This window comes from Sinohyriopsis cumingii, chromosome 7 (genome assembly GCF_028554795.1).
Source record: "Sinohyriopsis cumingii isolate HCF-2022 chromosome 7, ASM2855479v2, whole genome shotgun sequence".
NCBI classification, from domain to species: domain Eukaryota; kingdom Metazoa; phylum Mollusca; class Bivalvia; order Unionida; family Unionidae; genus Sinohyriopsis; species Sinohyriopsis cumingii.
The window spans coordinates 92,497,212-92,509,406 of record NC_142967.1 but is presented as its reverse complement, the minus strand read 5'-3'; the positions used below and the strand labels follow the sequence as shown (position 1 = coordinate 92,509,406).

General features: G+C 33.6%; 1 protein-coding gene across 3 annotated transcripts in view; it reads left to right on the top strand.

Moving 5' to 3' along the window:
• Positions 1–12,195, top strand: part of LOC149795716 (uncharacterized) — a 143,679-nt gene that overhangs the window by 96,682 nt on the left and 34,802 nt on the right. For all 3 annotated transcript variants that reach the window (XM_089965610.1, XM_089965609.1, XM_089965608.1), the window contains 3 exons: positions 6,603–6,866; positions 7,498–7,590; positions 11,991–12,070. In XM_089965610.1, the coding sequence (XP_089821736.1) occupies positions 6,603–6,866; positions 7,498–7,590; positions 11,991–12,070 (437 nt within the window). The remainder of the gene's footprint in view (positions 1–6,602; positions 6,867–7,497; positions 7,591–11,990; positions 12,071–12,195) is intronic.

Below are 12,195 nucleotides of genomic sequence, written 5' to 3'. Positions count from 1 at the left end.
TATATATATATATATATATATATATATATATATATATATATATATTGTAAACAAGTTATTAAATCTTATCTTAAACATTTTTTGGACAGTGCAGATGTTTACATAAGGGGGTTTCTTTTGTAGTGGAGTAAACAGAGAACCAGGGAAAACTACTGATCTTTGTTAGATGGCCACCTTGCCATCACACTTACCAGAGCCATTGCTAAAAACTAGGACAATGGAATTGTGAAGCAAGTGTAAAACTACCGCTTTATCTAGGCTCTGTCAGTTCAAATTGTTTGTTATAACAAGGCATTCATTATAAATAGGTATTCTCCTTGTGTATAAAGGTTATCCTGGCTCCAACTGGAGAATTTACTATGTCAATGATTTCATAATAGCACTGTTTGTTATTGCAAAGATTTACTGTACTCTGTGAAATGTCCTATATTAAGCAATCACCTATCTTTAATGACCACTCTCTAAATGTCTGAAACATTCCATTCAAACAGAAATTAAACTGTGAAATAAACACCTGTTTTATAGACCAGAATTTGTGACCCGTGTTCATACAAAATGTGAGTTCTATAATTACAGTATAATTACTATAATATACATGATGTATGTCCCATGAACTTTACATTTTTGGTCCATATAGATTTAGATTGCTGTGTTGAAAATGTTTAACCACCCTGTTACAGACTATCAAGACAACCCTGTTATAGACTTTCTAGTCCTTGTGCTGCTTACAAATATGGCAGTGTTTTTGAAGTTGTCTTTTAGCTGGGTTTCGTGTTGTTTGTCTTGATATTTAAGCATACCGCAGTTTTGGTTAAATTGGAATAACTTTAAGAGAAACAATGAGATAACCTTTTAAGATCTATGTAACTGCCAGTTGTGGTTACAGATAGTTGGCTTGAAAATGTGCAAAATTATAAAGAGCTTCAGACTGATGATATAGTTGCACCACTTGTGCGTTATTTTTTCCTTTAGTACACCTGCCCTGTTGCTGTATGATTTTGGCTGAATGGTTGATATTTTTAGCCCAAATCATGTGACCATTTTGCAATACAGGTTTTAGTTTATTATAAGAAAGTGTAGGCCTAGTTTTGTGAAGTGAGTGAATACTGGTCACTTTTACAAAAGCACAAAAGCAGACCTACACTTGCTTATAAAAGAATTTAGAATCTCAAAGATTTCTTTGTTAGTTCAAATTTAGTAAATCATTTATCAAGGGTTCATCAACTAACGGACCCAGATGTTCTTTCATTTGTGAAAATACTTATCTCAGTAGCAGTAATAGTTTGATAACCTGTAAAAAGTGTGGCATACAATATATTGAACAAACCCTTCAATAAGTATTCACACCCATCTCCATCTTTTCAATATCATATCATCACACAATTTAATGACAGATTCCATACTTTGTAAGAGTTTTAATTTAAGCCAACAGCATTTTTAATTCGGAAATGGAATGTCTGTTAAACAAATATTCCAATCAGTGTCCAGATACTATCTATCCGAAAATTTTAAATTCTAAAATTATTTATGAAATTCATTAATAGTTCATAATTTCTTATTTCCATAGTGCTTTGTTGTTGTAGGGTTTAATGCCATTTTATCAGCACAGGATAGGCTATACATGGTGGCCAGTATAACTGGTTTAGGAATGACCCAGGAAAACCCTGGGAAGATCCACCAACCCATGATAAGCTACTGGCAAACTTTCTCACTGGAACTGAACCTCTATAATTTAATTTATTATCTAAACAATACTGACAATAATAGAAACACAGAAGTATTGCACAACCTAAACTGTATAAAATGTTCTATAGTTACTTTTTGTTATTTATTTATCATATTGTCAAACAATATTTTAATACTTTTGTTTTTTATTTTAAATTTTATAAATTATGGCAGTATTGAAAACTTTGTACACTAAATGTGCAAGGGGACATAATTCAACTTTAATTTTGTTTAGAAAATATTTTAAGTAAAAAATATATATTGGATTTACCATTTGGATACTGGCAGACATATCTAAAATGTTCTAAGCTTGAAATTATTTATAATATTCATTCATTTAGAAATTCATAATATTTAATAAATAATAAAATTACACATATAGGTAACTAAAACTAGTGATCTCTTGTTCTTTGTATGTTTTACTTTATAGTTTTCAATAGAGATATATTGTAACTCAGTTCTGTCTGGTTCATCTCAGTAACTAGTTATCTCTTGTTCTTTGTATGTTTTACTTTATAGTTTTCAATAGAGATATATTGTAACTCAATTCTGTCTGGTTCATCTCAATATCTACTCCAGAAACTTCAAAAAGTTCAAAACACAGCTGCTCAGATCATACTTAGAGTACCATGATCAGAGCACACCTCCCGACTTCTCTGTACCCTACACTGGCTATCCATTCGATCCAGAATCAAACACAAAATTTGTTCTCTGTGCTATGTTTCCCAGTTGGACTCTAGTCTAACATACCAATCCGACCTCACCCATGTGTACACACCAGCAAGATACTTACGCTCCACTTCTGACAATCGTATACTCATTATTCCCACTATGAAAACAAAGTCATATGGACAGTGTTCTTTTGCATACCAGGGTCCAGCAAAGTGGAATGAATTCCCCATTGAACTTAGACACAAAGACACAGTGATCACATTCAAGAGGTCTCTCAAAACTCACTTGTTTCGACTGCATGAACAAACTTAAAGACCTAATAATGTTTCCTACCTTAAATATACTCGGCATGTTTTTTTTTAATGTTTCCTAATTTCATGGTGTTTGTTTTTGTAATCATATCATATGTTTTTTATCTTACAGGTGTTGTGTAATGTTGTAAAGCGCTTAGAGCTTCTAAAGATTAGGTACTATACAAAGTCCTCATTATTGTTATTATTATATGTATATTATCTGGTTTTATGTATCTTTTAATGGAATTTTCCATGCTATTTTTATGCATTAAGGCTGTAAATAGAATGTTTCAGAATGTCTCAAGCAATAACATCACCTTGATTATGTCATTTGACTCATAACATTAATCTCTTAAATACCAGCAGTATTTTTTACTTTAAAAAACAATAATTTGAATTTGTGGCTATCATTCTGATGAGGCAATAAAGTGAAACTGGTCAGATTTAACATTTCAGTGTTGCTTAATTTTTGGTTTGGATTATGGATTTTTTAAATATAGCATTAACAATTTATCAGTTATATCACTACCATTTCCACAGTGTGACAGTGCATCCTGATGTCTAGCACTGGGACATCATGCTGCAGACATTTACCACGATGTCCCACCCAGTCACATTATTCTGACACCAAGCCAACCAGTCCTAACACTAACCTGTTAATGCTGAATGCCAAGCGAGGCAGCTGTTAGTACCATTTTTTAAAGTCTTTGGTATGACTTGGCCGGGGGTCGAACCCACGACCTCCTGCTTATTGTTTAAAGTACAATTAACATTGGAGGAATACCTTGCTGCTGCGTTATTTTATAAACAAACTTTATTGTCATGTAGCAGGAAAGCTGACTCTGTAGGAAGCACATTTCGGCTAAAGCAGTGCATTTTGAGTCAGTAAGGTTTAATGCTAAAAATAAATTGTTAAATTAAAAAATCGAATTACTCTTATTTTTTTAGTATAGATTGAGAATTTTAGCTCTACTGGTCATATACCAGAAGAGCTCATGGGATAGTCTATTGCCTGTCATTCATCATCTGCCTGTTGGCTGACATCCTTCAGTCTGTTATGACAAGTTTGTTATTGCCACTCTGATTTTGTCTATTGCCTGTCATTCATCATCTGCCTGTTGGCTGACATCCTTCAGTCTGTTATGACAAGTTTGTTATTGCCACTCTGATTTTGTCTATTGCCTGTCATTCATCATCTGCCTGTTGGCTGACATCCTTCAGTCTGTTATGACAAGTTTGTTATTGCCACTCTGATTTTGTCTATTGCCTTGAAACTTATACACACATTCATCACATGGTCTAGTTGGTCCGAAAGGAAGAAATGCTGCTTGGACATTCAGAATGACCACAGCCACAGTGGTCAGCTTGAAAATCTTGTATCACTGCTTCTGTTGAATGGCGTGTCATATCATCATGGGGTTTTCACTAAAAGACTTGTTACAGTGTTTTATCTACAAATGCCTTTATGTAAGTCATTTGACTCGTCATGGCAAAAAAAACTGTGAGTCAAACTGCAAACCTACGAGTCATATTCAGGCTGATGATCAGTCGGCAGTATTTATTAAAAAATAATTATATTGTTTAAATACATGATAAAAATATTAGTTACATAATGTAACTAAAGCCAAGGCATGTTTTCTAATTGGAAATGTTTGTGTATTTGTTGCATGACGCTGTTATTATAATGTCTACTTGGTCCTAAATGAAAATGGTGCCAATCTGACATCTGATATGACCTCCATGGCAACCATCCTGAAAACCTTGTTATTTCTACTCTTGTGAATGGATGGTTATATCAACATGGGATTTTACTAAAAGTCATTTTATGATGTCTACTTGGTTCTAAATGAAAATGGTGCCAATCTGACATCTGATATGACCTCCATGACAGCCATCCTGAAAACCTTGTTATTTCTAGTCTTGTGAATGGATGGTTAATTCAAAAAAGGGAATTTACTAAAAGACATCGTATGATGTCTACTTAGTCCTGAAAATGTTCCACTCTGACATCAAATATGGTCAAGATGGCAGCCATCTTGAAAATTTTGTTATCACTAATGTCATATCAACATGGGATTTTCACTAAAAGACTTCTTATGATGTCTAGTTGGACCCGAATGAATATGTCGCTGATCTGCTGACCAGACCAGTATGCTACCACAGTGGCCATCTTGAAAATCTTGTTTTTGTTATCACTATTAAATGGATCATTATATCAGCATGGGGTTTTCCTTCTTATAATGTTTTGTTGGACCTAAATGAAATGATATTAAATATGGCTGGCACAGCAGCTATCTTTAAGATCTTATAGCTACTCATGAATGGAGTTGTCACTAGAATACTTCATATGTTGTCAAGCTGGTCCTTAATAAAAATTATGCCAAATCGACATCTAATATGATTATCATTGCAGTCATCTTAAAAATCTTGTAATCACAATTCTTCTTGAACAGAAAGTCATTTTGACATGGGGTATTCATCAGAAGACATGGGGTATTCATTATAGGGTATTCATCAGAAGACATAGGGTATTCATTAGAAGACTTCAAATGATCTCCACTTTATCCTACATGAAAATGATGTTTAGCTGACATCCAGCAAGGGTACAACAGCAACTGATTTAAATATCTTCTTATTGCTGAAAAATATCAGATGGTTTCAACACTCAGCAGTTAAAAGGAAGAAACGGTATTAACTTGAGATCCTGGAAATATCTTTTGCTTGCTGTTTTAGAGATAGCATTCTTATTGTACAGAGGGGAGATCCTGGAAATATCTTTTGCTTGCTGTTTTAGAGATAACATTCTTATTGTACAGAGGGGTTAGCATCTTTGATATTGAAATCAGACATATTTTTCTGTGATGATAGATGTCAGTGTGGATGGTTGAAAGGTTTGGAAAATATGAATTAAAATGTTCAGAAATTTCAATCTGAATTTGTTACAATTCTTCAAGTTGGCCCCATATGTTTGACACTGATGCCAGTAAGCCAGCTGGCACAAAAAGCAATATGAAGTACTGATAATGTTGCAAAAAAAACCCCCATCTAAATAGCAAAATATTTTCTCACAAAATGTGGCAAATATATCTTGCATTCATGCTTTATTACACAAAAACAAACTGGAACATTTGGGTATATACTGGTACTATGATCACTTTTAGAAAATAGTCTTTATATTAGTGCAAAATAGATCTTAATATATATATTTGTCATAGACCAGAAGTTTTGTTGTTGTTGTGGGGTTTAATGCCATTTTTCAGCACACAATAGGCTGTACATGGTGGCCAGTATTAATGGTGGAGGAAGAACCCGGTAAGAGCCCGGAAAGAACCACTGACCCACGAGAAGCTACTGGCAAGCTTTCTCACATACCCACATTGGCTGAATCCGAGACTTGAACCGGCGCAGACAGAGGTGAGATGGCAGTGATCCGTAACAGAGAGCACTTTAGACCACTCAGCCACTCGGGGCCCCCCAGAAGTTTTGAGATGTCCTGTTGTCCATAAACGATCATCTGCAGTCTTTTGATCTGTCAATGCATTTTCTGCTCATCCATTAGTTTATTATACTCCTCCTCAACTTCGTAGAGGATTGCCATGAAACTTTACAGATGCATTCATTCCAGGGTCTACTTGGTCCTAAATGTAAATGGTACCAGTTATAATCCAAAGTGGCCGTTGTAGTGACCATCTTAAATATTTTGTAGGGAACCATGATGGTTGGCATCCACAGGAAAAGAAAGATCACTGCACAGGGTATCAGAGCTTTTTGGGTAGTACGATAATTTGCAAAATTTTGTGTAAATTAAATTTGAATCAGCTCTGATGTATTTTCTACATTATTTGGAATGTCACAGAATAACTTTTACCTTGTGAACAACTTGTTTTCTCATAAAATTATTGTCATTTGCAGTGCGACAAAGAAGGAAAAGTCGTGGGGAGAAGGATGAAGATGAGGATGAAAATTTAGTCGAGGAAGATCCCAAGATAAAAAGAGAAATTGAAGAGTTGTCCAAATTCAAGGATGAATCTGGAATAGGAAAGATAATTTACAAGGAGCTGGAAGAGCAAAAGATCCAACCCAGAAAGCTGCTTGATCCTTGGAAGGCATCGCGTGTTCCGGGTGCTGATCATGAACCCAAGTATCAGACAAGATATCAGTCACCAATGTTTGCATGTAAGCTACCTTCCCTGAATGATACTTCATTGGTACAGTTGATAAATTTGCATTGACAAATGTTTTATCTCCAGTTGCAAAACAAAATATTTATCTTATTTAAGTAACTTTAACATTGTTAATACTTTGTAAAGAAATAAGTGCAGGATATATTGTAAACATGTTTGAAATAGCAGTAAAAATGAATTTAATTGTATATCAGTATATTTTTATTTACATCTAAGGTTATCAGATAGTAATATCATTTAAATGTTTATAGTACTAGACTCGAATCAGTAAAAATCAGAACCTGTTAGTAAAATCAATGATACAATACTTAAGCTTTATATATCTTTGAATTAAGGCCATAATAAAAAAAAAGTATGCAACATGTTCTCTTTGAATTTTAGCCATAATGTATGTAAATTTTACTACGAAATCCCCATCAATAAAAACTTAGGTGGTTGCATTCAGAAATAATGTAATATGGTGTTGCCTATACATACTGTTCCAACCACTCATAGAAAAAGAAAAAAAAAGCATTATGTAGTGGGTATTTTTAATTTGTGTGTTCTTGGGCTGAATAGTTTTATTGGGTCAGTCTTTACCAAAAAGCATGAAGATGTGCTTATTCAATATTTGCTTTTTTCAGCACCCTCGCGGTTTTGGGATCGGCAGAAACGGTCATGGGATGACAGTGATATTCGTGGATACAGGACAATTTCCACAATGGCCAACTTCCCAGGTAAGTTCCTGTCTCTTTTTTTGTTTTGCATAGTCCAGACAGTTGTCAATTTTATTTTCATTTAGTTCATTTTTGCATTACATTACTGTGTGTACAGTCATGAAAATTGTTGCATAGTGACCAACCTTTCTCAGTCAAGTCATTATATTTAGATTTTGCATTTAAGATGGTTTCTCTAAAGTTTTCATGAAACTCGTGATGGGTGCAGTCGTGAGGAATGAAACTTCACATGGACAAAAGCAGATCATTGTGATCTGTTTTTCTTACATTAGACACTTTGCTAGGTTTGGGGATTATGACATGGCAGGACACAGCAGTCATTTTAGTTCCTCTCTTTCACTTTTACAGGATGAATCCAGTCATTATGGATACCTATAACAAATACACATGCAAGATTCTCAAGTTAGATGTCAATTTATGTCTATTATGCTGACCAGTAATAGCATTGCTTTGTTGCTGTCTCTATTAGGGATTTTCATATTAGTTGTCAAACTTCCGATTATTGACTGAAAAAATATATATCATTATTCTCATGACAGGAGAGTTGGGGGGGGGGTGCCAAGTGGTCTACAGCAGTCACCTTTTCTGATCACAGCCATCTAATTTCTTTCCATGTGGGTTCAAGCCTTGGGCTGAGCTAATGTTGATATGTGAAGCAGCATCCCATGGGTCGGTGGTTCTTCCCGGGGTTGTCCTGGATTCGATCACCACCAGTTACCATCGTTTGCTAAAAAATGGAGTTAAACCCACAACAAATTCTCATGATTGTGAATGGCAAAACATAAATTTTCCAGCAATTATGGTGATTATATTTGGGAGAAAAATGTGTAAAAGGTTACTGTTCTGAATTATTTTAAAATTTTGGAATTTCTTTTTATCATTGTAGGAATACAGTTTACTCATTATAATACAGGTTGCTTGTCTTCATCGTTACACACATAAGCGCAGACAGAATGGGAAAAATTCATGCTGATTGACATTTTCTGCTATTGAATATATGATAAAATGTATATTTTTTAGTAGATATATGGAAAATATATCACAATGAAGTGGAAATGTTTTGTATTGTTACTTGTGATTTTGCCACTATTAACAAAACAATGTTTCCACATGTCAAGTATTTCCTTATATTTAAGTAAAATAATTTGAAACTCTGTTTCTAACTCATTCTTCTCATCAATACATGGTAGTTTTACAAGCAAGGATGAAAACTTTTCTAAATTAAATGCTTGATATTTACAATGACAGATTTATGACAACAGAATGGTGGGAAATAAAATTGGTCATTGTGCAATGAAATATTACTAAAGGTTTTACCTAGAAATTATCATCTAGCCAATGTAAGAAGAAAGTTAAATAATAATGACATAAGTAGGTGAAAAACCATTTTGTTGAATCTTTGCCCAAAACCCTTGTATGTGTTCACACATTAGAAATACCTATTCAAGCAAGATTTTTGGATTACTGTAGAAATTAATCCACTGTAATCTGCTGTCAGTATATGTCCAAGCTTTATCTGCAGATTCAATATATAAGAGTGTAATTAGTTGACTTTTACAAGAATTTTTTTTTTGTACAGTGCAACCCTGCTATAACGCGAATTCAGATATAACGCAGTCATGGCATGGCTCCCGAAATTACGTATATTTTTCATTCGCACATGAAAAAATATTTTTTGTTGAAAGTACATGAAATAGTATATAAAAAATGTTTTATTATTATGGGGAAGAATTCTAATTTAATATGATCTTGGCGTGTTTCCTGAAATTTTAAATCATGTATGTGCATTTTTCTCGTACCAGGAAAGAAAAAAAAAATTTTATGTAGAAGAAATAGTGTGTAAAACATTTATTATCATTTTGGGGAAGAGTTCGTGTATGAATTTTAATATAATAAGATCATGGCATAGCTTCTGAAATTTAACAATATCACTAGGTTCTTGAAGTGTTGCGCCAAAATAAACATTATCGGAAATGTTACTTATTACTGGTCCGTGAGTAAAGCCACTAAATTGTCTTTGTGATTGTCTTCAATTAATTCTGTTTACAATCATTGCTCAAACAATAGCCAACATGTGTTCCTTCTTCAACTGCATACACAGCCAAGCAGCAGACAATGTGGTGGTTGATAAAAGATTCTCACAGTTTAATAAACTTCAAAAAACAAAAGCTGCAACATGTTTGCTGGGCTTGGCAGTGTTGTTAGATGCAATCAGTTGACCAGTAAATAATGTCCACTTTATTAGCTGGAAATTCAAAGGGTATGAAATTGTACATGCATTCAGCTTTGAATTTTTTTATAAAAGTGACTCGTGAACATTGCAGGTCTACTGCACTTAGTTCTTGGGCTTTACATGTGTATGGGGTTTGCTTATGAACTCGTCATTAATTTCATATTTTGTTATAAAAATATTTTACCATTATGGAAAAGCAAATTCACAAATGCAATTTGTTCTCAGCACTTTGCGCAAAAAATATTTATTATCATTTTGGGGAAGAGATTGTGTATGAATTCGAATATAATACAATATGTAATATGATCATGGCATGGTTCCTGAAATTTTAAATACATGTACATGTATTTTTCTTGGACCCGGAAAAATACTTTTTTTTAAAGTATGAGAAATATTATGTAAAACGTTTATTGTCATTTTGGGGAAGAGTTTGCGTCTGAATTCGAATACAATATGATCATGGCTTGGCTTCTGAAATTTAACAATTTCACCAGGTTCATGAAGTGTTACCGGTATGCCAAGATAAACATTATCGAAAATGTTACTTATTACTGATCCATGAGTAAAGCCAGCAAGTCGTCTTTGTGATTGTCTTCAATAATTCTGTATACAATCGTTGCTCAAACAATAGCGGACATGTGTTTCTTCTTTAACTGCATACACAACCAAGCAGCAGACAGAAGATTCTCACAATTTATAAAACATCAAAAAACGAAAGCCACCAACATGTTTGCTGGTCTTGGCGGTGTTATTAGAAGCAATCAGTTGACCAGTAAATATTGTCTGTTTTATTAGCTGGAAATTAAAAGGGTATGACAATTTTACATGTGATCAGCTTTAAATTTTTTATAAAAGTGATTCGTGACCATTGCAGGCCTACTGCACTTAGTTCTCTGGTTTTACATGGGTATGGTGTTTGTTTATGAACTCGTTATTAATTTCCTACTTTTTTATAAAAAAGTTTTACCATTATGAAAAAGCAAGTTCACAAACACAAGTCATTCTCTGCACTTTGCGCAATGATTAGTATAGTTTTCACACGTTTCTTTCGATATTCACAAAACAGAAGTAAAAGTTATATACATGCTGAAAGCATTTGTTGATTGTTAATTATTCTTGCTGTAGTCATTCAAACAAATAGGCGTACAAGCGTTAATTATTGGAAATTTGCAATGGATAAATGTACACGGAAACGCATATATGAGAAAATTTTAGCAGTATGAAATTTGTACAGACTCTGGAACATAATGAACTGTACATGTGCTTCATCTTTCTTAACCTAATTTTGCTGTTAATTTTTCCCATTGAATTCAGATACATAATGATGTGATACAAAATTATTGAATAGTTTAAATGTTATGTAATTTTTGCAATGGAATTACATATATTATGGATTAATTGCAAGCCCCGATGGTACGATATCAGAAGGCAAGTAAACCGGTGTTGATACTCTGTTCATGTTGTATGTTAGACGTTAAATTCAGACACAATGATCTTGGAAAAAAAATTATTGAATATTATTGAATGCTGTAAATCTCTGCAGTTTTTCAATGGAATTACATGCATTATAGATGACTGCATGCCACGACAGCACGATAGTAAAAGGTGTTGATGTCCTATTCATCATATACATTAGACATGAATACATGTATATGTACCAATGAGTTGTTCTCTGAAAAAAGTGAAATACTGTAAAACCCCGCATTAACGTGCCCCCAATATTAACGCGATCCAATTTTTGGGACCCCAATTGTCGCGTTTTAGTGGGGTTCCACTGTATCATGTTTGGAAATTTGAAAGTTCATTATCTACACTGTTATAAATGCTGGTTCAAATTCAGTACAATTTGAATAAATTAATTAATTAATTTATTAATAAATATAGTACCTTAATTTGGCAGTCATTAGAGATTTGGGAAATTAAAATACCACAATGTAAATATGGATTTATATTTTCATACAGCTGTATGCCTGATTGATGTACTGTGTTTTGTATTTTGTATTCTTGTTCAAGAAGAGTGGTGTAGAGATAAGCAAAAGATGATGATGATGGTTATGGTGGTGGTGATGATGACGACCATAACTTTTATAAAAAAATTAATTCAGTTTTAAGTGTGACGTTTGGTTTTACTTTAAATGCTTCTCAGTGTTCTTAAAACATTTTTCAGTTCCCAAGCCTGGTTACGCAATCTCACCAAGGGCTGCTACATTACCAGTTGCTGGAGCTTTTGGAGGGCCTCTCAACTATGTGAGTGTTTGTGGGTATTTGTTTTTTAGACAGTCACTGTTCTTTTCCACACATTTACATTGTAATAAACAAAAGATAGAATTAGTTGTTTACTTTTTCAGAATACTTATGATTAGTTCAGATGA